Here is a 25,560-nt window from a genome sequence, read left to right on the forward strand (position 1 = left end):
GAAAAGAGGTTGAAGTAAAAGGGTAGTTTTTTCACAGTGGAGTCACTAGTGCAGTACTAGTGCAGGGATCTTTACTATGTAACATACTTGCAAGTGAGCAGGAAAAAGACGTGATTGGCAAAGAGAAAAAGCTTATTGATGTCACTAAATCAGGGTAGTGGACTGTCTGTAAGAATTGCAGCAGGACCTCATGGGACTCAGTGACTGGCTGTTAAAATGGCAGATACAAGTCAGTTTCGGTAAATGGAAAATGATGCACGTGGGGGAAAACACTGCTAACTTCACATATAAAATTGTGGGATGTCTTCCCAGTTTCCAGTCAGGAAAGAGATCTGAGAGTTATAATAGATGGTATTAGGTGTGATAGAGAGAGAGGTAATGAACAATCAGAAAACATCACCATACTATTGAGCAAATCTCAGTGTGCCCTCAGACTATACAGACTACTCTAGTACTCCCATCTGAAGACTTTATATAGCAGAATAGAAAAAGATTCATGGCAAGGCAGCAAACATGATTAGATGTTCCCAAACAGCTTCTATACAAGGAATGCAGGTTGCAGAATAACCTGTGAGATATGTTTTATTTTTAATTCTTACTATTTATCCATTGTCAGAAGACTGAAGCATTTCCCATTAACAATATTCTGAGATGGAAGAGATGTTTTTTCTCCAGTGACAAGCTGGGAATAGGGTGTTTCTTCAGACAAACCAAGAAACCACAGTCCTTTCAATGGGGAAGGTGAGAGAAAGGTTTTGTGCTGCTTTAATGGGTAAAGCAGAAATTTGTTAAAGCTGAGTGGGAATAAAGACTGCCAATGCAGAGGGAGGAGGGATGGGGGAGGATGATTAAGAAAGTTTTCCACTGTCTTCACTGGAAAAAAAAAGGAAAGTATTATACTGTGTCAGTCCCTATTACACAGATGAGGTGAAACATCCCTTAGAGAAAATTGTTCCCTCCATTAGCCACAGAAGTTCATGCTTGGCTTAGACCAGAAATCTCTTTCAGGGAGATGTTAGCTGGAATTAAACACACCTTCATTGACACTGGCCTCTGAAAACAATGTCAGGTGTTCTGATTGACTCCTGAGTCACTTCAACCACTTCATCAGTTACTTTTACAGTCAAAAAAATCTGTCAGATCCTCATCTGATTTGACATTTGGCTCTATTCTTTTTTTCCTCCCATTTTTTAATCCATCTCTGAAGATTGTCATTCTTTGACTCTTGGCTTGCAAAGCTTAAAAATGGCACTTGTCTCCTTAGTAAGTCAGGTAAGTATTACTCCTGAGTACCTAAGCTGAATAATTTACTGAAGGCAAGATGAGTGCTTCTATATCATGCTTTGGAGGTGTACTAATTGTCATGCAGGTAGGTGCCAAAGGTTCATCATTAGTTCAGCCAAGAATTTAGTTGGAAGCTTTTCAGTGTCTAGTGAAAATCACTTGCACTTCCATTAGAGCCGATGACTTATTTCTCATATCCTTGCTCCATTCAGATTTAAGCTAGTCATCCTAGATACATAGCTAGGGATGCAGAGAAGAAACCAGTTTCAGCCACACCAGCCTCAGTGGAAGACTTGTTTACAGATGTGCAACTGTCTTCCAGTACCTAAAGGGGACTACAAGAAATCTGGAGAGGGACTTTTTACAAGGGCATGGAGTGACAGGACAAGGGGAATGGCTTTAAACTGACAGAGGGGAGATTTAGGTTAGATAATAGGAAGAAGTTCTTCACTGTGAGGGTGTTGAGGCACTGGCACAGGTTGCCCAAAGAAGCTGTGGCTGCCCCATTCCTGACAGTGTTCAAGGTCAGGTCAGACAGGGCTTTGAGCAACCTGGTCTTGCAGGAGGTATCCCTGCCCATGGCAAGGGGGGTTGGAACTAGGTAATCTTTCAAGTCCCTTCCAACCCAAAACATTCTATCATCTATGTCAGGAGATTATTTGCAGCTTTGAAACAATTGACATGCATTTTGTCAAAAAACAGTTTTGGCATCACTTAGCCTGTAAGTCTTTGTCTTTAAATTTGGCAAACAGTTGCATAATCACACAGGCCAATTCCAGGATGAGCACAGGTCTTGTGTTACTCCTTTTTGTATGGGATTTTAGCCCTTACCAGAATAAGCAGTGTCCTGTGTTCAGCAGTAGCAGTCATTTTTCTCCTTCTTGGTAGCTGGTGCAGTGCTGTGTTTTGACTTTCGGGCTGGGAACGGTGCTGATAGCAAGTATGTTTTGAGTTACTGCTCAGATGTTTACTCTGGCCAATGACTCCTCATGCTCTGACAGGGAGGAGGGGAGGCCGGGAGGAAGGAGAGACAGGACACCTGACCCAGGCTAGGCAACGAGGTATTCCATACCACAGCACGTCATGCCCAGGATGTAACCGAGAGTTACCCAGAAGGGCTGGAGCTCTGGGGGTTGAAGGAGGTATCGGTCGTGCTCGGTCAGGTAGGGTGGGGTGAGTTATGGGTCAGTGGCTGGTGAGGTGTTGTATTCTCTTCACTTGTTATTGGCTGTATCATTATTATTGGTGGTAACAGCTGTGATTTGTGTTATATCTTAATTATTAAACTGTTCTTATCTCAACCCGTCGGGGCTACATTCTTTGGATTCTCCTCCCCAACCCTCCGGGAGTTGGGGGAGCGAGGCGGGGGAAGTGAGTGAACCAGCTGAGTGGGTGGATTTAAACCACGACAAGCGGCTTTCTAACAGAACTGGAGAATTTGGGCTGCTGTTAAATCGCACACTCAAAACATGAAGCCTGAACAGGAAATCTGGCTCTTGCCTCCCTCCCATGTGCTGGCTTTGCATCTCACACCTCATGGAAAAAAATGTGAAGGTTGTCAGTGCCTGGACTCTACCACTGGTGCTCGTCAAAGGCAGGACTGTTTTACCATCCTGGCTGTCTTCATCTAGTGATGTCCTTTTCTCTTTCAAACACTGGTGCCAGTTTTCTTTGGCTTTCTGTACTTGCATTGCCTTCTCTCAGGTCTTTCGGAGAGGAAGCTGCCTAAGAAAATAAGCTGTGGTGTACAAACTGCAGCTTCTAGTTTGTTTTCCCTACTGAAAAAAAGGGAAAACTTTCAAATACCTTCATAATTAAGCTAAATATCAAAGCCTTGGTTAGAGTTTGGGGAAAAAGAGGAAGATACAACAGGGTGTCTAGAAGGGGAGAAAAAAATGTCTCTGCAGCTAGTCTGTAGATATAACTGGATCTAATGCTCTGGGACTGTGTTTGGGTGCCACAAAGGAAGGTATTGCCAGGCAGTGGTACAGACAGTTAGCATCTTAGAGAAAGTCACCCTACAAGGGAAACATGATTTGATGACTGGCTTTGCCAAGGTCATCCCTGAAAGCAGAGCAGCTGCTGCAGTATGAGATTCATGACTTGCATCAGATTGTTACTGCACCTGGTTCACATGGCTCCCTTCAGCATGGCATGAAGATACGTGCTTCATGTTTCATTTACTTCAGTGTGGGTGATTCACTTACCTAATGGTGCTTCGTGTACTTTTTTCATTAGCACATATATAATCTGCAGCAACAGCAATAACAGCAGGTGTAGTATATTCAGACACTTTGTGCAGCCCACTAATTGTACTCAGCAATATTTAGATTAACCATGCAATTCTGACCCAGGTAAGAATATTGCATTTGTTGCTGTTACCCTATTGCTATTTGCCATTCTTAGCACATGGAGTATTCAGTTGTGTGATATTATTGCATGCTAAATGCTAAATGAAGCCCTTTTTTAACTATAAAATGTGTGGAAATACGATGAATGGGTGTTGCACACATCTGCGTGTGTCTGCTTTTGAACTCTAGCAGAAAAAGAACTAGGCAGCAATGGCACTGTAATGAGCAGCTAACGATGCTATGAACATCGTTTTGCACTAGGCGTCTCCCTTAGCGTATTTATTCAAGCTAGAGCTCTATAGTGCCACAGTCAAGTATAGGTAAGAACAGCCAGATGCATTCATATAACGGAGCTGTAAGCTTCCTATATACACTGAGGAAACTTCTAACATGGTTTGGAACAAATAATTGAAACTGTGTATTTGGTGCAACACAAAATAGTGGAGTTTTTTAATTCAGTGCCAAAGAAATTTAAATCACAAAGGAAAAGAGTATACAACTAAATGCAGATGATAGGTTTAGGGACATAGATTATTCTGTGATTAAGTGGCTATATGTTTTATTGATCTTGTACAAAAGACCTCGCAGCACCTACAATTTAGTCTGCGTTAATTGATGCTTAAGCCCCCTTCCTGTAGCAGGCAAGTTTATGTTTTCCTTTAGGGGTACTAAGACCCAATAGTAAATATTTTAACTTCTTTCTGCCAAAACCATATACAAGATGAGCACAACATGCACAAAAATGGGGCTTAAAGATGGTGCTGGCTGAAGTTCTGTACCTGAAGGATGAAAAGATTAATAGTCCTCTGCTCTTTTGGTCCTTAAAAGGTTCTTGGTTTTTCATTGCTTATGAGTGAAAACTTTGAAATAATTTTGAAACAAATGAAACAGAATACGAAAAAAATGAAACAGAGTGTTAGGATATTGCCAAGGGTTGGTTCCACATTTCCATCTCCAAAATCCCAGATACTGGTCTGAATGACAGACATGCTGAATCTTTTTCACCTGTACAACTCACATGTTCAATGTGTGTGCAGGAACTCGGATCTATTGCATGTGTGTGAATTCACTGTATAATGCATTCAAGCAGGTCTAGGTGTCAGGTTCCAGGCAAGGAGCTGCTGTTTCACCCAGAGGAGTGTGTACGGCTCCACAGTGTCATTGCACATAGTGCTTTGTCAGCAGGGAACTAAATCAACATGAAAATCATCACCTGCTGAAAAGGGACTGACTCAGATAAGGGAACATTCTCATTGCATACTGACAATTTCTGTATTTTCAAGATTTATCTAACATCTTTCTTCCTCCTCAGTGTTTTTTCTTCCCCTGTATTCCTCATGGATAGTTAAATTACTTTGTGTGTGGGAAGCAAGAGGGCTATGCTGGCCATGGGGGTGCAGCTGATGGGTAAGGGAGTGCAAGCGAAGTAGCAAAGCACTCCAGGAGGTAGACCTGGCAATGCCTAAATGTCATAGCCGGCAGAGGAGATTGTGTGTGGTTAGTGTCACTGTTCAGCTAAGAGAAAACTCTTCATGAAAGAAGAGGATGGGAATACTGAAGTGGGGAGGGTTGGAATAGATTTGTGGTGATACTTGGGTTCTAGTCAATTTGAGTGGCAAAAAAGTAGGGGGGATTAGATGCAAGTAGACCTGGGACAGGAGAAAGATCAGTGGGAGAAGTACCTCTGAGTAACTCTCATCTGAGTTGAACCCACCCTCACCTATCAAATTGCTCATGGTTACCTTAAGATACCCAGGATTCTTCCCATACTGTTTCTCATCTTAGCCAGGCATCCTGCCTTACTCAAACAAAAACCTGCTACTACAGAAGTGGCTTGTCCTGCCAACAAGAAAAGTAAACTGTTTAAAGAAAAATAATGTTCTCTATTCCTGGTGAAGTTTTCACGCATGTGTGAAAAATCCTAAGTGCTTTCCCCTTTCTGTAGCACTGCACTGGCTACTCTCTGTATTTCAGAAGTTATACTTTGTGTTTATCTTTAAAATTTCTTCCAACAGAGGTGTTCGAGAAGTGAATCCTCAGAGACAGTTTTTTATTGCACTGGTTTACAAACTAAACCCAGGCTCCCAGCTGGATTATTGTAAGTGCAATAGTTGGTCTGGTTTGGGATGTCAAAATGAAAAGGTTGGGCAAGATTTACAACTTCGGGCTTAACACTGAGTTTTCCTTGAAATAAACATAAATTTGTAGGTCTACAAAACATGCCTACTTTGAAGAAACATACTGAGAACTGCTGATGGGGAGGAACTGTAGTATGACTAATCAAGAAACTCTACATAGCACTGGGATGTGTTTGGGTATCAACTTTTGCATACAGAACTCAGCTTCACCAAAGCTTTAGAGAGAGGAAGGAAGGAGGGAGTGAGTGAAGAGGTATTCATCTACCCCATCAGCTCTTTATGGTTTTGCTAAAAGTAAGTGCAATTGCTGAATCATGCCATTTCCTTTTGGTCAGATGAGTTAAGAGTGAAACTAACTGTAAGAAAGTAAATTAAAAGCAGACTGAAGATTGAACCCTGTGAGATTTTTTTTTGCTCCTGGATTTTTGCTCTTCCTTTTTATAGTCATTGCTTCTGTAACCTTCTTACTTAATGCTAGATAGCTGCAGGCTTCTAGATTTCAGAACTTGGCCAATTTTTGCTATGACTCTTGGTATCACAGATTCCTATGTTAGCTTTAATTTTTGTGCATCTCTGTAACAAAAATCAGAAGCAACTGTTCATCTTTTTGACTGCAGGTATTGTAACATGCACACATGCTAGGCCAGTGTTATGGGTGGTAGTATAGAGCTCTGCTGTTCGCATTCACAGACTGAAGCTTTTTGTAGTCCACCCCTGTCTATACCACAATCAAAGCATTTTGCCAACAATACCTGTGCTGAGCTCTTAAAATTTTTTAGGATGGTTCAGAACAGGTATCTGTTAGCAACAGGAACTTTCTTACACTCCACATCACGTGTAAGGCCTGTTAGTCATGATCTATGTGCGTAGAGCTTTTAGACCAGAGAACTCGAACACTAGGGGCTGGATATTTATTTATTTATTAGGAAGCTGCATATGAGTGAAGCAGCAAAAAATTCCAAAAGACATTTCTTACTTCAAGCTAGTAGTTTAGTCTGTTTAGTCAGTGGCTCTGCCAATAAACCTTTTACGAGATGCCTTATCCTGTTTCAAGATATATGTCAGAGATGGGTGGAATGAATGGTATTCGAGGGATACCTCTAACCCTCTGCTGACTGTGGAAACATTCAGTATAGACTCTGTAGCTTGGTTTCACACAGCTGAAGGTAAAGGCAATGAATCCATCTAACATATATCTGAAGCTTTCTGATAGTTCACACTGCATTCACTTCATGGATAATCAGGGTGAGCTTGGGTCTGCTTGCAAGGCTGTTTGAAAACATCCACAGTTCATCCTGACCTTCTCACAGCTAAGCACAATGAGCTCTGTCTTACCAGATATGTATTGAAGCAGGAAGCACATTCTTACAAATTGACCTACAGTATACTCTGCGTCTGAAACTTGTTTTACTGAATATTGGTTATGGAAATGGTCTCACTAATGCTTAACCAACTGATAATCTTCTGCTTATATGTGGAAGAATCTCCTTAGCTCTTCCAAACACAGTTCTGCATTAGGAGATTGTTTGGTTAGTTTTATTATCCAATTGTCAGAAAGATTCAGAAAGAATTGCTACTTTCTGAAACAGTGTCTCATCCTGCAATAAAGTACATCTTATATGAGCATAGAAACTATTTTTAATTCTGAAATTATGCTTTAACTCCTGTATGATTTCAAACACAGGCAAAACCACCCCCCTTCTTCTTTAGCTTTTTTTTTTTCTCATTAATTCTAAGAATCTTCTTTTCTCATGAGATCTTAAATTTATTTAGAATATTGAAATTCCTAAAGTTAGCAGATGAATAAACACTTCTCCTGCAAAGGAGGTATATAATATCATGTCTTCTGCAAGAGTTCCAAAATGTTGGAAAGTCAGACTGGAAGCTTGGGTTAAAAACAGATACCAAAGCTACGATTTACAAGACTAACAGGTCTGCAGTACTATTCACTAGGGAACTGCAGGTAGATTTTTATGTCATTTCTTGCACTCATGTGCATTCATTGACCTTTCATGTATGATTTGCTGCTTCTCACTTTACCAAGGGCTATAAAATTCTTCAATCCCTTATAAAGTGCTAGTCGGATCAAATGCCACAAACTGAAAATCTATGAGTAGCACAGCACAGCCATAACTTCAGTGCATAAATGCCACCAGCCCTGAAACTCTATTATTAGATCTTACCACTGGATCTTTGGCATAAGTGAACACAATGCACGAGCTTGTAAAAATCACATGGCATCCCTTTGGTTCTTGTAATAGAGACAGAAAAGTCTTCTTAGATGTCCCACCTGGGTTTGCTGCCAGTGCAGAGAAACATGAGGGAGTCCTAAGGGTAAATGCAAGCAACAAACTCACTAAGCTGACTGAAGGAATATCAGTTCAGTGTGGTGAAACAGAAAATTCCAGGAGACCAATTAGTTAAAATGCGATGCGCAAGTACCTGCAGGCCTGTGAAGGTGTTTTCCTCTCTGCACTTCTTTTGGGTCCTAATTCATCAACACACGTGTGGAAGTGCCTTACTGCATCAGGGCCAAAGAAATTTAAATCACAAAGGAAAGGAGTATACAACTAAATGCAGATGATAGTTTTAGGGACATAGATTATTCTGTGATTAAGTGGCTATATGTTTTATTGATCAGTAAGGGGCATGAAAAGTGACCCTTAAAAAGTTATTTCTTCCTGCTTCCATCTGAAGTTGACAGTTGTATTTCATTTATCTTTTTCTTTGACCTTATTTTTTAAATGTTGGCAAAGACTAGAATGTTAATTTTAGTATGTATAAATAATTTATTGAATCATAAGATATGAAAATGGATTTGATATGCTTCTCTATATGAATGATATTCTATTATTGAAATTTATTAATCAGCACATTCCACTCCATCAAATCTAAATTTTTTGAGGAAGAGGAGGGGAGGAGGCGGAGAAATGGTTTGGAAAAATGCAGTACAGTGGGCTGACTAAATCTGAATAGTTGGTGTCTGAAAATGCAGCTTTCAGTGTAATCTAAATCATACTGATAAAATACAGAACAGTTGTATGCAGTCATAATTACAATTTATATACTGTCAATATTAATAGCAGTGTCTGTTTGAGAATACAGTTTTAAAATAGGTACATACAATTTTATTAAGTATAAAAAGACACCGTGCAGAGCACAATACAATATATTTTATCTTTAATTTTGGTAGTTCTCAAACCCAACTATCTTAATTGATACTGTCACCAACAGATCACTGGATAGAGTTACTTCTCTGTATAAAATGAGGATTCTCTGGATGAATTCATGCTGTTTGGTTTTAAAAATACAGTTATTTCCCTTCAATGGCTACTTACACTAATCAAACACTGTCAAAACTGTTGGCCAGCCTGCATTTAGTTTCCAACATATGCTACGATACTGCCAATTTTCCCCGGTTTGCTTTGTCTTGCTCCATTTGAGAACAGATCATTTTAGTCAGAAACAAATATTAATTGTTTCTGATTTGCTCCAAGTTCACAATCAGAACATGGGTTCAGACCATTTCTACATTCCTCCCATTACTAAACTTCCACTGACATCAGCTGGAGTTTCCAACATGCAAGGACTGTAAAGTTCTCCCCTAAGATACTTTTCTCCCTGAAGCTCCTTTTCTCCCCCAAGCTCCTTTTCTCCCCCAGTCTTTTCTAATGAGGCTTAGAAGGCATGCTGAAAATTATTATTTTCCTGTAATTCAGGGGTTCCATTTTTCTTATGTTCTTGAAAGTAGATGACAATTACAGCCTTCTAGCTTTGTCTATTTTCTTTGGAAAAGCAGACATGTAAACTTAAGAACTTAGTCATATATTTTGTTTGCACATTCCAATTCCATCTGTTAAAAAAAAAAGAAGTCAGAACTCTAACTTCAAATTGATGTAAATGATAATGTGCAAGTCTTAAAAGCAACAAGTTACATTTCTTCCTCTTTAAAATATATTAACATTAGACTGAAAAATAAATTAAAGAATACAGAAAAGCTGAGATTATGCTACCACAGTAATATCTGCCATACAAAGCTTGGTCTTTTGCTAACATTAGCTTACTACATTTGCAATGCATGCTAAGCAAAGACCCTACTTCTCTAACAGGTACATTCAGACAATATACATTTTATGGAATAAATATATAATATATCCAGTTATAGATTTCTGAATAGTTCCTATAATAGATACAAGCAATACCTACGTTTAAAAATACATTCTAGGATTCCCTAACTTTACTACTAATAAAATTAAAGTTGACCTAAAACTTTGTCACTCTGTTGATGCATAATAAAATATATGGAAACACTGAGAGTAAAAAGCCAATTGCTTCTACAAATGGAATACTTTTATAAATATAGTAAATTGCTATTTCCAGAGGGAAAATTGAAAATTATAAACAGGAAGTTAGGTTAAAACTGCTCTACAATATATAGTACAAAGAGGCTATGAAGTGTGATGTATGAGTTTGATGTCTGTGGCAAAATTTTGAACTAATGTAGTTGTTCATTTCTGGAGATAACTGTAGAGTAAGATTCTGTCCCCAAAAGCAGCCAATCTTGATCTCCTTAAAATGAAACTTTCAGTGAGTAGACAAAGCCAACTGGCCAATTTCTGAGAGTAAGGAGTGCAAGATTAGGTCAAACACAATTATTTGGAAGCCCTGGACTTTTCTGTTTCACAGGGTTTACCTATCATGCTGTTTTCATTAGGAATAGAGTCACAGAAATAGTATGTATCTGTGACTGCTGTGTGCTGAAAAACCTTATCATGAAGGTACCCTTCCTATGGCTGTCTTAACTATATTATTCTTGTACTGCACATTCTCCAGGTGAATTCTGTTTCATGTTCCTGTAGTTGTTTCCTTTTGCTGGAATACTGAAGTACAGCTCTGGTTGCTTGATTACTGAACTGTTGATCGAGGCTTTTTTTTCCTTGAGAATAGCCTAGAATTAAAGAAACAAATTTCTCAGAGCAAGCTGAAAGAATTAAGGAATTAAGTTGCTGGCTGTACCTGCCTGCCTTTCTTCCATCCCAGTTTAAATAAAAATTGTAAATAAGTAAAAATATCTTCACTTGCTAATTAAAAGCTTTAGGTAACCAAAAAAATGAAAAACTTTGTGAGTCTGTGCTGTATTTTTGTCTCCTGCAATGGCCTTATTTTACATGGAAACCCAAAACTTACATCATGAAATACTACTGTTTATACCTCCTGCCTGAGGACTGTGATGTAAGTCATTGGAACATGCTTCCCACTTGATTTCATTTGTGCATATGGAGCCTATCTTTAAATGTACTCATGTCACAAACTCCCACTGATTTCAGAAAAACTGAATATATAGAGAATCTCTTTACCTCACATACCATGTGTTCTGACTACACTGGGAAACTTGCAAGCCTCTTGGAAGCTATTGTCATATTGAGTGTCAGCCAAGAGTGAATGAAATACTTCCTACCAAACTGGAGCCAAGCAATAAGGACTTGCAGGTTCCCTGCGGGTTAACCACAGAGTGAAGTTTGGGTTTCCTGTAGCAGGGAAGGGACTAGGAAGACTTTTCTTCATGTACTAGCAGCAAATCTCGATGATCTGCTGCAGAGTGGTAACAGACCAGTTGAACTGTGTCCAACTCTAGTAACATATTCTTCCTTGTCATAAATGTCCTGGTTTCTAATTCAGAAAATGTTCCCGGTAACTACAGGCTTCTTACACAATCTTGCCTGCAGACAAGGCAGAGCTGTACAGTGGTTATAAGTCTTGGGTTTACTAGTTGGAAACTGGCTCCACAATTTCTTAGGGCCTTTCACCTATTTTCAAAATGCATTTTTACTTGGACAGATCATGTGGAAATGTACTGAAGAATGAGCTCTCCTCATCCTTGCCGCTTTAAATACCTGACAGGGCCTTGAGGGAACCTCCAGTCCCCTGACTATCACCCTTGGGGATCTCCCACCCTGCCCACAGCTCAACACCCCATTTCTGCCCCCCAGGGCTGTCAGCCCCTGCCTCAGGGACCACAGCAGGGCTGGTCTCCAGCCCTGCCCTGCCATGGGTTCCCCTGAGCCAGGCCTACATTTTATCACTGTGCCTAGGGAGATGCCTGACACCCAGTGCCCCCCCACCCAACCGGCTGCCCTATTCCTGGCTGGGGCTGGGATTGGCCCTGTGGCCAGGCCCTGCTGTGACAGACCCCTGAGCCCCAGATAACTGCTGGCCCAGGCAGGGTACTGTCAGCGGGCTGTAGGGAAGACCAATGGATCCTCTCACCTACGACATATGGTTTTGCTGTGCAGTTTGCTGCTGCTGCTGCTGCTGCTGAATGAGCAGTTGCTGCTGTTGCCGGCGCCGGGCTGTTCTCAGTTTTTCGAAGCGAGCCTCCATCTCCTCCAGCACCTTGGGCGTGTAGCGGACCACCAGTTTGACGCTGTCCTTGGCCGCCTTCAGCAGCTCCACTGCCTTCTCATGGTGTTCTCCCTCCACGCTCTGGGAGCAGAGAGAACAGATTTAATAACACAAATGCTGCTTTGATCCTCTTTGACAGATGCTCTGTCCTCTTTTCATATGGAAAGGCTGTTGGGGTTTTAGCAAGTTTTCATGCCTTCCATTTTTCAAGGGACCATTAAGGGAAAGTGTTAAGTAAGGTTTATGCATGCTGGGAATGTGTTAATTTCCATGTTTTAAATAACCCAAATCTATTTTAGGTTGCATTACAAGCCTAATTCCTGACCTGTGTGAAAAGCAGGGGAAATACTCAACAATCTTTACGTCAACAAAATCTTCAAGAACACAAACAAACTGTTTGCAATGTACTAAAAGAAAATCCTACCTAAATGTTGGCAAGAAATGAAGAAATTGCAAGTTTGAAATGGCAATTCCTTTCTTATGCCTTATCCCTTGGGATCCTGCAGGGAACGACATGTAATTAAGCAGCTGCTGAAAGGAGTATGCACACCATGCTCCCAGGGGCAACCCGCATTTTAGACCGCTAATGGTGTTGCTCACACATTTACCATTGTTGTGACACAGATTCTCTATTGGAAGTAAACTAGTCTTTATTTGGTTAGTTGTAAGCAATCAAACACTAACAACTGAAACACTCCAAGTTATTGATGGGGAATATATATTTTCCATCCCTTTCTGAAAATTGTTTTATAGTAAGATGATATCTTCTGTGCAATCAAAAGTATTCCCAAAGGGGTTCAAACTCTAATTTCTATGTTAATACTGTTTAAACCAGTAAATTTCCAAAAGGGGGAGGTGACTCAGCTGTGTAAAGAGTATTTAATTTCTACCATTAAGAGGACTGACTGGGGTGCTTTTCAAGCATATGAATTATTCCACACCTTAAGAGAAAGGAGGAAATTTTCTAGCAGTGTATGATTGCCTACACGTGTTGTAGGATACATTCCAACAAACAGAATCATCTCTGCCTACAAAAAAAACCCCAACAAACCAACAAACAGCCTGCACAACTGCGATCTTCGCATGGATTTTAGACCATTTAAAAACAAGTGATTTTCTTCCCACATGAAAGAAACCGAAGTTTTACGACATGCCGTGTTTTAAAACTCTTATGTATACCATGCTATTTAAAATTAAACTATTCTCATAGGCTTCCAGAGAAAAGCAGCAGCATTAAAAATATCTGAAGCTCAATTCATGCAGACAGAATAACTGAGCATTGTTATAGCAAACGTTGTAAGAAAATTGTTCCTGTTTTCACTTCTCTTATTTGACTGAGTAGCACTGTGCAAGAACACTGAGTAAGAATTACTTCTGTGGTGGTGCACAATGAGCCTGAAATAATGACTTAAAAGCTTCAAAAAGCATACACAACACACTTCTACATAAATAATATAAATAACACCATCCAAACTTATAACCTTGCTATTTATCTTCCTTCTCTTAAATAGCATTCAACATATGAACACAGAATAATTTCATGTCTGGGTCAAGTAACTGTACTCAAGAGTTTTTACAGAAATGTTAAGATGCTTTCAAAATATTAATTCAATTTAGAGAAATAATGAATGTCATTTCAGGTGCTGAAATGATTACTAGAAACAGAGAAAAATTTGAAGTAAATATGCATTTGATTGTAGAAATAAATTACTTCATATTTTTGAACTGTGTGTTCATAGAATTCCTCCTGTAGGTCTCCTGTTCAAAGATCTTCAAGAATAATCTGTGATGACCAAGTTCATTAGAACTTGTAACTGGGATAAATCTGCTGAACAAGCACTCCTACCCCAAAAGTAATTTGGAGAAGGAAAGAGTTTCCTTACAAGTATTTGAAAGAGAGGAAACCGTTGTTGCATAAGAAGCAGTGACTGTGTCTAATGCTCCAAAGAAAAGTATAATAAAAGGTTATAGATGCACAGGATAATTTAAAAATTGTTTTGATGAAAAAGTCACAGACACAAAACCTCTTCCCCACATTCCCCACCTAACTAACTGCTCAATGGTAGAAACGATCATAACTAACACATCCTGTAACCAGCCATCTTTCAAAATTCATTGCTTTGTGACTGGCTTTTGGAAACACAGTTCTCATCTTAAAAGGAACTGTATACAATCTGGCATTGTTTTATTTTTTGCTTGTTAATTGTGGTCAGTATGATACATGGCATGGGCATTCAGAGGAAATGACAGTGTATTCATTGTTGTCATGATCAGTTTTGTTGTGCAACAATATGAATTTAGAACAGGCTATGAACAAAAGTTGTAAGCTACATGAAATAAGGAAAAATACTCCTTTGCTTTCAAAGAGTTGGATGGTTCTACCTGACATCAATAAGCAATTGTGATTGTATCTGTTCTGTAGGGGACCAAGAAAGTGGTGTACTTTAATATTTCATACAACTCAGTAAACTACACTTAATTCACGATTGCCTGTTTTCTTTTCCTCTTGCCTCTAGCCCTGTTCTAGTTTATAGCCAGTATTTTCTAATTAGAAATGAATGGTTTGACTTTGTGCTATCCAGGTCAATGGAAAACCCCCATTGACCTGAATAGTAATGATACAGAATTAAGCCTATTGCTCTACTGCTCACAGAGGGGAAAACAAAAAAGGCAAGCTAAAAGATAGTGCTGCTTAAATATGAATCCTATTCTCCAAACGTACCAAACTCAGGTCTAAAGCACTACAGTTTTCAGCCGCTATTAATATGATTGCTATACCTGGTCTTAATATCTTCACTGCTGCTTGCACTCATATTTCCAAGGCATTCCAAATGCTCCACCTGCATAGCAGTAGCTGCACAACTGAAATAGCAGAGCCTCTTGGAGCAGGGAAAAGAGCTTATGTCAGCCAAGGAAGTTGTTTTGCTGTTTGAATTCTTCTACTTCTCCAAACCATTATGTTGGTGAAGGACTCCTGCTGGTATCAGTCATGCCTATACAAGGGATTTTGCTGGTTGGGGACATTGTGAGGCTGACACTCACATTACTTTAGAATTGACCACCAAACATGGGATTTAAGAATTTGTTTTGGAATGTGTATCTTTCATACTTAATTTTAGATCACACATGTTTATATATATTTACACCTTTATTTCCATTACTTCATTGGCAGATTGCATCAAAAAGGATGTGAATACTGCAGAGACAAGAAGAGTTGAAAGAACTGCAGATATGGTGTGGGGAAACACCAACCATTACTGCATCTGGGTTCACAGACTTGTCATAAATACAAAAGAAAATAATCCTACACTCTTACAGACAATAAAAAAGAGAATCAGACTGTTAACCGCAAAACTGAGAAACTGAAGAGAATATATCCACTACGTATCTGTAAACAAACGTTTGGGTGACAAATTAGCTGTTATAAACCTATTTTGCATCCCTTTCTGTATCTGACTCACACCAGGTATCTGACAAATGCAGAATCTTTGCCAGATATGAAAAGCCACCAGCAAGTGCCTTTGCTGAGCCATCTGCAAGCTTACTGCTTTCAATTTCCTTTACTTTCAGGGGGTGTGGGGCAAAAGTATGTAACAAAATCCCCATTTCCCATAATGGGAAAACACTTTTTTTTAACAACCAGTGAAACAGCTCAAGGAACACAGTCATCCCAGTCATGCTGGGATACTGAATCCGGATTCTGAACACACAGCACTAGTTTTATGTTGATAATTATAAAGTTGGATAACCACCAACTGCTGACCACAAACAAGTTACAGATACTTCATTTTCCACTGCTGAGCCGTCTGTTGTATTGTACATACTGCATATTATTTGCTTTTCTCCAGCTAAATTAAGAGAAGCACAGAGTGAACTAGTCCCAGTGAACAATGTTAAATTTAGACCTTTCTCCTCCTGTCTCAAGCTGTCTGCAAACACATTACCACTTCTTTAATTTTTGCCTTTTTACGAATTATATTGTATGGGCTTAATTCAGCCCAAGACTGGTTTATGAACAGTTGCTCATAGGCATTATTTCAAGTATGCAACTGTAATTTAAGCTTCAGATTTTGTTGTTTGGACTCTGAACACAAAAATATTTCTGTTGCATCTCTAATTCAATTTTCTTGTGTGCGTACACACAACTGAGAATTTTATACTGTGAGTTTTTTTCCTACATTAGCTTAATATATATTCTAGAGTTATTTGAACAGAATATCATGAAATAGATACTCTCTTCAAACAGCACAACAGAGTCAGATTCAATATACCTTGACACCTGAAGGTTCACTACTTTCCTCCCTGGTGCTTTGCTAGATGCTGTTGACAGTAAAATGATTTTTCAAGAACCATCCATCAGTTAGTGAATATCAACTCTTTTGCTCTGGCTTTTTATTCATCTATTGAAAGAAGTGCTGAACAACAACAAAATCATTTGATCTACTTCCAATCAGTGAAGTTCAGGCAATTTACTTTATTAAATGTTCAATTGATTTCTTTTTCCCTGAGACTAAATAATCTTTTCAGTGGCTTTTCTTTTTTGTTTTGTATCTTCTCTTTCTCATTGTGTACTAGGTAAAGCAAGCTTTCAGACCTATTATTTTGCTTTTGAGAACATGATGGTTGATAAATGGCAAAAAGTCCAAAGTGCTGCACTGATATTGTATTTAAAGAGGAAAGGAATAGCTGTTGTTGAGAGAAACAGATGACAACGTGAAAGCATGCAGAAAACAGTATTTCCTCCATTCCTTATGGGCTTGCATCAAAGAAGTTGGAAAGTCTTGCATTTTTTACTGGATTTGGGAATTGCTCTTACATGCCTTTTGTGCATTTAAATAAGAAGTTTAGAAGGATGTTTTGCAAGAAAAATAATGATGTTTTCATTAAGGGACTTGTAGGGTTATATGAATGGGTATTCTTACTTTTTTAGTACTTTACATTCCCTTGTAAAAGGGAACTAAAAGCAAAATGAAAGACATAACTTGACCCATATCATTTAGTCAGAGCCTTATTTTTCATTTCTATTCCAACAGCCCTTTTATTTTACCACCATATTGACATTTACAGTGAAAGTGCTGCAAAAAAACCCTGAAGTATTGACTTACATGAAGAATAACTATGTAAAAAATGTACCTTTTTAATAAGAATACATGCTACCTGTATGTGTACCTTTGTACAGCTGAATGTTTCTGACAAAAGTACCATAGCAGGATGAATATCACTGAAAGAAATCTGGAAGGCACTTTCCACTGCAAATCAGCACCAAATGGGCTCTCCAAACTTCTTGTGATTGGGTGTTCAAAGGCTGTGAAGGTCACAAGACTGCACAAGTGCCACTGAGGCATTACTGTGCTTGGAAATGGCTGTGTGCCTCAGAGGCTACTGTAAGCATGACAGTTTGTTCTTACACTTTTAATGCAAAAGGAATTAGCAAAATTATCAATTAAGAAAGACTTAGCTTCCTTGGAAATTAAGCATGTGGTGTGGATTTGAAATGAATATCTCCAAGCACCATCCACTACAACAGAAACTACAGTGGCACAAAGTTGTCGATGCAGCTTTGCCTCTCTGCACCACAAATGCACACTGAAGATCTCTCACAGAGCTAATTCTTGTTTCAAGTGGCTGCATTTTAAGTCATAGTATTAGAACAATTGTGAAAAATGAAAATCCAGATGAAAATGAAAACTATCAAATTTCCACATACCACTCCATTAACTGAAAGCAGCTGGTCCCCACGTTTGAGCCCTCCATGCCTTTCTGCCACTCCGCCAGGAATGATGCGAGAAATGTAAATAGGTGAATTTTGTTCCTTTCCTCCCATGACATTAAAGCCCAGGCCTTCATCAGTCTTTGGCAGCTCGACCACTCGTGGATGTGAATGGCCTTCGCTTGCAGCAAAAGCAGCAACTGTTGCCTGGAAGAAAAAAACAAGTGATTCGACTATGTAGGGAGAACACTGCTAACAAACAACTCTGTTGCTCATTTGCAGGAAGAATTAATTCCTGTGAAAACATTACAGTATCTTACTCTGGCTTTTTCTAATTCTCTGAAAGCATTTTAAAAATTTTAAGGTCCATGCCAATGCTTTTGAAATAAAGGAGTAAGCAGAGGAGAGTTTAGGTGACAGAAAGTTAGCAGCAGAGCCACAGGTAGGGCACCAGGAAGCCTGACTGTGTGATGGTGAACGCTAGTGCATTTCTTATTTGCCTTTTCATAGGGAAAAAAAATGTTACTGTGGGATAACATGATGTGATCTCTACTGTGTTCCTACTTGAAATAAAGTGCATGAACTCCATTGTTAACCCTCTTCTCTGCTTTTAGATGTATGGAATTATTTATTTTATTCCCTGGGCACAGAAAAAAAGTCTTAAAAGGATATTCTTATTTTGAAAAGTTTCATTTATAATCTTTGTGAAATCTTGCAAATGAACTAATTCCTGAAACAGGAATATGGGTTTTTATAAACTAATTGCATCAAAACGTTTGTTGAAAAATTAAATATTAAGACAAGAGATTTACAAATCAATTAGAAAAATCCTAGATTGTTAGTCTTACTTCAGAAAAAAGAAAAAATAAAGAGCAACAAACTGGAAAGCTGCAATCCAGAAAAATACTACATCTTATGATTTATTTTTCACTACAAGTATTTTCCTACATATGGATCTTAGTAAACCATGAAATAAACAATATGAAAATCTTTTATCCTTTTCAACATGTGTCTGTACTCCAAACTGCTCAAACAGTTCTGCATTACGCTGATGTTTTTTGAGCATCCTGATAATGGTTATGCTTAATAGAAGCTAGTGGATGATGTAACATAATGGATCATTGTCAGTTACATGTTTTTGCACATGCAGACCATGTCATGCATACATTTTATGTCAGACATGAATGCACTAGGAGAATGCAATGCAGACAGCCCAGAAATAACCAGGAAATTGCGATATTGAAACATTGCTCTGAAAACCTGCTGTTCTATATGAATAAGAAATGAGAATGGCAAACACTAATTGGATTTCTGTGTTGTTTACTATAGAACATAGCAAAAATTTCTGTGTTTACCTGTAGTGTAGAAAAATCAGGATTTCATATACACATTTCTCTATATAGAACCACAGATCTTACAAATTCACATTCACCATTGACTTTCAATTAGAAGAAGGTTAAAACCAGAACAGCCTACAGAAAAGAATATTCTATTTAGTAAGGAAAATACACTACAATTTAGTGTATGTTAGGTTATCTGCTGGCTATTGTGCAGCTTGCTTCTCTAAAGCACTCTAGAAATAATTTCGTAATACACTCCTAACCTTCATCTTCTGATACAGCTTTAAATTAAAACCTCTTAACATAAATATGTAATGCTAAAATCTTAGTTCCATTACGGTTTCAGGGAGTTTTTTTACTAACTTCACAGGAGTAGGCCCATAAAAAATATGTCTAAAGCAGATTCATGGCTTTTGTGGGTTTACCTGTCTTGCAGAGAATCTGCTACAACACCCTATAAGATGGTGTGAAGTACAAAATGATGATGGGAAAACCAAAACCACGGTGGATCTCCCTGTTTGGAAGTATCTCTCTGGGCACATTATGGAAATAACAGAGTCTATTTCATACGGGCACATAAAATGGGTTCTTTCATGGTTGTATTATTTTAGTAGTAGCAGTAATGTCATGGTCTAAGGATATGAGAAAGGTGAGTCCACATGGACAAAATATATTTTATTAAAACAGGTAATGCATCAGAAAAAATGGGCTTGCTTTTGGCTGTGGAGTCTCTTGATCAGGCTTGTCAATGTTCAGCCTTACCACTTGGTCAATACCTACAGTTCCCATCAGTTAAAAGTGGGATTTTGACTCTTTAGTTTCTATCTCCCAAATCACGGTGTCCTCTCTGGCTAAGATGTATGGGAAAATAGTCCATTCAAATATTGATTGTTGCAGGCAGGGTTCTGCAGAATGAACCAGATTTGCTTTTGCAAAGCAACTTTTCAAAAAGCATCAAATTTCATAAAATCATTCTCTTTTCTTAAGCTACAGAAGCAGCATAAAGGTTGAAATTTGCCATTATGATTGTTACCTGGGAAGTAGCACTGGTTCTAGACTCTGGGCTGCCACTGATGTCTAAATTTTCTTACAGTGTACACACGAATACCTGAAACACACACGCGCACAGTCAATTACTAGGTCACTTTGGTAACACGTATATCAACAGTTGCACGTATCCTACCTTTGCAGTGGCCCTGGCTCGGAATTCGGGGCAGCCATTAACAGTTATGGTTTCATGCATGTATTGATACACCTAAAATATTCATGAAAATAAAGTTAAATTAATTATAGAAGCAAAACAAAGACTTTATATTAATCCAGACAGGACAGTTCCTTTCCCTCATGAGACTATGGTTCATTAATGCTGTATTCATACAATTTCATAGTCAAGTGTTCGCTAAACTTACGCATGCTGAGGTTTACAGTGAACATCAATCTGTGTTTCTCACAACACTTTGCAAACTTAACTGTACATCTTCCAGCAAGATTCCCTTCCCACTTCTAGCAAGTCATTTCCCAAAACCAGGACAGCTAGGCTCTGTATCATCAAAACTTATGTGTCTCTAGGCAACTGATTTGAATACAAATGATCTGAAATGATTTGAGTGATATCTTCATCTCTAACAATGGCTTCTTTGTTCTTCAAACTTTCCTATGAATTAAAGATTTAGGAGACTGATGTTAAAAAAAGCCCTAACAGTAGGCGGCTCAGCATACAGCTTCCTAAGAATGGGAGCAAAAATTAAATTAAATGAAATTTTAGACAAAGGTCACAGTACTGGTTTCCACCAACCATAGCTAGGAATGGCAACAAGGGCTAGCAGTCTGGTAGGTCAGACAGGGACAATGGGTAAGATTATCCTTTAGAAAGGAATTGTACATTCACTTAAATGGCATAAAATCAACACTGCCAATATGTACATGTACTACTTTGCCTATTGTTGTGGTTTTGTGGGGTTTTTTTTGCTTGTATACACTCTCGGCCCACTTTCTCTGGTCCTTAACTCTCCCTTTTAAGCATCTTCAGTAAAGAGAAAGGAAAAGACTCTCTCATCCCGTCTTTGTTCTCTAGATTTATCACACTCTTAGATGAAAAAATATCAAAAAGTGCCTTAACACTAGCCAGTTATTTTGAAAGCAAACTCAAAATATAAAAATATTTATATAGAACATTTTTTTTCCCTGAGAGACAAAAGGTGAATGCAAACAAACAAAACATTTTATTTAATTTTCTTATAAAGCCACCAAACCTCACGAAATGTTCTTATACGCTGATTTACTTTGGGCTTTTTCTCGACCAGCTTCATTGGGAATTTTAATTTTCATGTGCCTTATGACTCAGCCTGCATTCCTCAGAGAGAACCTCTGCTGATAAAGTGTGTTAGCTTTTACAGCAATCTCTTCCTTAGGGTCTTTTTGAAGTGCAGATTTGATCATACTTTCCAAAATATATTTACCTTTCACTGATTTGGTGATAATTTAGCAGAAATGCCAAAACCTCCCTCTTTGGTAATGTAAATGTTACTTTGGCAGAGAAGGTGTCAGACCCTGTACTTAACTGACCTATAAACAGTGGCTTGTCCTATTGATATGTAAAACTTCCCTATTCCCCTGTCCTGATGACCTGTTTGTTATGCAGTATCATAATAATATATCTCCAAACACGATGTATCACTATGTATTGTAAAACTTAAATACTGATGAACATATTGCTACAAACATCTAAATGGAATTAAGACGTGGCTCATTTCTGATCTCAGTGGACAAAACAGTGGTAGTCAAACACTCTTACGGAGTAAAAAGGTTTGGGATGACTGATCCCAAAATCTTTTTTGAGGAATATCATATACAAGGGAAAGGCAAAAAAGGAAAGGACATAACAAATGCAATCCATTTTAGAGATCAGAAATACATTAAATGATTTCAAACTACAGCAAAATTATTGTTTTGACTATTGGCAGTACATAAGTATTCTAGGACTTAATTCAGAAAACCTTGGGCCAGTAAGAAAACTGGAACAAAGGGAACAAGCTGAAAAGTAAAGTATCCCTCTTTCTCCATTTGAAATTAAATCTTGTTTCCATTGGTAAAATTGACATTGACTTCAGTAGAGGCCAGGATTTTGCCCTTAATTGTAAAAATATGGAAAAAGAAAGCTCTTTTATAGCCTCTAAAGCATCTCTTGTTTGTTCTGTCTTTGTACTGGATGATGCCATCATAACAATGGGTTGAATCTACGGACTCAGCATTATTCTGAACAGATCAGTTCAACGTTTACTGAATTATGTTGTAGGACATATTCTTGTATAAGAACCACTACTACATTATCTGAGAATACTGTGTAATTGCAGTAATGAATCATTTAATACTTGTTACTTCAAAACCCATAATGCATTTAATGACTGATAATTTACTGTATTTTCTTGATATCTGCAGGTTCCTCTTCATCTTAAAGCATGAAAGCCAACTGTACACATTGGTTTTGCTTGCACAGCTAGAAATCCTGTGGTTTGCTATAATGCCTAAAAGCATATATTTGATTATTGCTCTATTATGACATTAAATTGCTTTGAAACCAGCCCACAATATGTCGGATGTAGCAAGAGGTACTAAAAAGTTCTTTAAAATATTGATTACTACCGTAGAGTGTCATGAAGATGAGCCAATAATGACAAGTTCATGTGATTATTTGATAGGTTTGATGTCATAGAACTCTATATTGTTTGCATCCTACCAGTATCTAGCTGGTAGACTTTATAATATTCAATATCCTGATTAACTAATTTGCATCCCGATGAAAGAACAAACTCACTAGTGTGTGATTAAACTAACATGTTAAAAGAGAATAAACTGACTCAAAAATTCTGAAAAATATGACCAATAATGTCATATAATCCTTGGGTTAATTTGTAAATTCTCAATGCTAACAGATTTAAAATGGTGTTCTGCAAAGACTTACCAGTGATCATCAGATCTATAGCTCAGTTCTTAGGGAAAGAAGTCTTGCATTCGAAATCTCATTCTCTATAAGAGACAGATGTGACCAGTCTCGAATATCTACTTGAGGCAGCTGTAAATTTAATTCTCCTATCTGAATGTTACTTAATGTTTAATGTAACTTGAGTTTAAGAACAAACTGTTATGCATACACCTGCATAACATATTACTAAGCCAGTTTAGCAACCCAATACAGATTGACAGTACCTGTTCCACCAAGCCCCTTAAACTCTTTGTAGGGTTCAGATCTAATCATTGCTCATTCTAGCAATGCACAAAAAGCCCACTAATCCTTGTTTGCCTGTAGCCACACTAACCCCTTTATCTACACTGTTCTCAGCACCACCTTAGCCACGATTTGTGCACAACGAATCCATTCTGCCGCCTCTTCTATGTACACAGAACAGATAAACTGAAAATTTCTTTGTTCTCAAACTGAATTCGGTGGCATTTAAATCCTTCCAGAGTGGATACAGCTTCTTGTTCAATCCACTGCACATGACAAGTAATTGAAATGGTTTTATAAAATCCTTCCTTTCAGTGCTTACTGTTGTCTGTACATCTGATTACAGACAACACGTTTACAGTTTTAATATATAGTGATTCTCCTGAATCTAACAATGCCATCCATCAGCTGTCCTTGTAAGTGCTTCTGGAGATTTCCTTATTTGGACTAAATATCACTCAGTACAAAAGAAGACAAAGATGCAGAATTTAATGATAAGTGTTTGAAATATCCCTTAGAATATTTACTAAAGTAATCTTTTAAAACAGTGATCTTTGTTGACTATGACAGATGAATCATTTCAAAAGACATCACTATGTAATATAAATATGCTGAGGAAAGACAATTAACATATCACAGGATAACAGGCTGGTTGCAGCTGGAAGGGACCTCTGGACATCATCTTGTCCAACATCCCTGCTCAAGCAGGGCCACCTACAGCCAGCTGCTCATTATGCTATTTGTATGGTTACTGTATGGTACTAGTTTTAAAAGGAGCTGTATATCTATTTTCATATGTACAGATATTTCTTTTTAGAGTGTCTAAAAGACTTCATGAGTGTTTAGTAGTATTATTTGCCAACAAACTCCATACACAGTGTGACAGGCTAGTGTCTAGAGAAAGTTTCCACAATTCATTAATTATAGAGATTAAATTACAGGGGAAATGTCAATGTTTCAAGATGCAAAGCTGCAGCTGGAAGGTGAATGGTAATGTTTCAGATAATTTCAGTGATTTCTACTAAGATTGTTGGTGTCTGTTCACTGAACATTGAGTAAAAGCATGCTGCAGACGGGTTTGTTCACACAGCTCTCATTTGCACTGTGGAGCTAGATGGATTCAGCTTTGTTTCCTCCTTCCTGTGGTTCAGAGAATACAATGCTCCCATCAAGAAATACTCCTGAAAGCAGGAATACAGATCTCAGACTTTTTCAGCTTTCACAGGTAGTCTTCTCAGACACTGTAATCTCGAGTTATTCTCCCAAAGTACTCAAAAACTATGGAAAAAGTGAGGGAGGAAAATTACAAACAGAAAATCTGAACTTGGAAATTATTCCTCCTTGTAGTGTGGCAGCTCTTGCTGACACAGAGAAATGTACCTCTTATTACTTCTCCTAGCAGGAGCTGTAGTGAGTCAGATGCTGTGGATATTACTATGATGAGGATGGTTCTCATCTCCATACATTCAGCTGGGATGCAAAGCAGCTGGTTTAGCATTACTGAAGCATGGGAAGGGGGCTGCCATACAGGTACTTGAAGAGCTGTCTTTTTAACAAAAATTAACCCATACGGACTCCTAACAATGCAGCAAGTACTGGGCTGGCCTATTTAAGTCAACGTAAAGCTTTAGGAGGAGGTCCAGAAATAACAGCGCACTTAGCAGCCTGTTTTATAAAGGTAGCTACAACCAGAATTCTGTTTACAGCCTGAGTGATGCAGCATCTCTTCTGCTGAATTCTCGAAGCTGTGCTAAAAATGACAATTTAATTAAAATATAGGACAAGGGGTAACGGGTTAAAGCTTAAACAGGGGAAGTTTAGACTGGATATAAGGAAGAAGTTCTTTACTGTAAGGGTGGTGAGGTGCTGGAATGGGTAGCCCAGGGAAGTTGTGAATGCTCCGTCCCTGGCAGTGTTCAAGGCCAGGTTGGATGAAGCCTTGGGTGACATGGTTTAGTGTGAGGTGTCCCTGCCCACGGCAGGGGGGTTGGGACTTGATGATCTTAAGGTCCTTCCCAACCCTAACTATTCTATGATTCTGTTCCATTAACTTTGTAAGAGGTATTCAATGCTCCATCCCCTGATGAAATAGTATGTAAGTCACAGTCTA

The 25,560-nt window shown here is 38.4% G+C and overlaps 1 protein-coding gene across 1 annotated transcript in view; it reads right to left on the reverse strand.

Annotated features, from left to right (window-relative positions):
- Positions 1–8,538: 8,538 nt before the first annotated feature.
- Positions 8,539–25,560, reverse strand: part of LIN7A (lin-7 homolog A, crumbs cell polarity complex component) — a 47,780-nt gene continuing 30,758 nt past the window's right edge. The window contains exons 3-6 of the mRNA XM_034063007.1: positions 20,409–20,480; positions 17,883–18,092; positions 12,045–12,256; positions 8,539–10,721 (exon numbers count right to left, since the gene is read on the reverse strand). Of these exons, the coding sequence (XP_033918898.1) occupies positions 10,679–10,721; positions 12,045–12,256; positions 17,883–18,092; positions 20,409–20,480 (537 nt within the window). The 3' untranslated portion in view covers positions 8,539–10,678. The remainder of the gene's footprint in view (positions 10,722–12,044; positions 12,257–17,882; positions 18,093–20,408; positions 20,481–25,560) is intronic.

The sequence above is a fragment of the Melopsittacus undulatus genome, chromosome 5 (assembly GCF_012275295.1).
Source record: "Melopsittacus undulatus isolate bMelUnd1 chromosome 5, bMelUnd1.mat.Z, whole genome shotgun sequence".
NCBI classification, from domain to species: domain Eukaryota; kingdom Metazoa; phylum Chordata; class Aves; order Psittaciformes; family Psittaculidae; genus Melopsittacus; species Melopsittacus undulatus.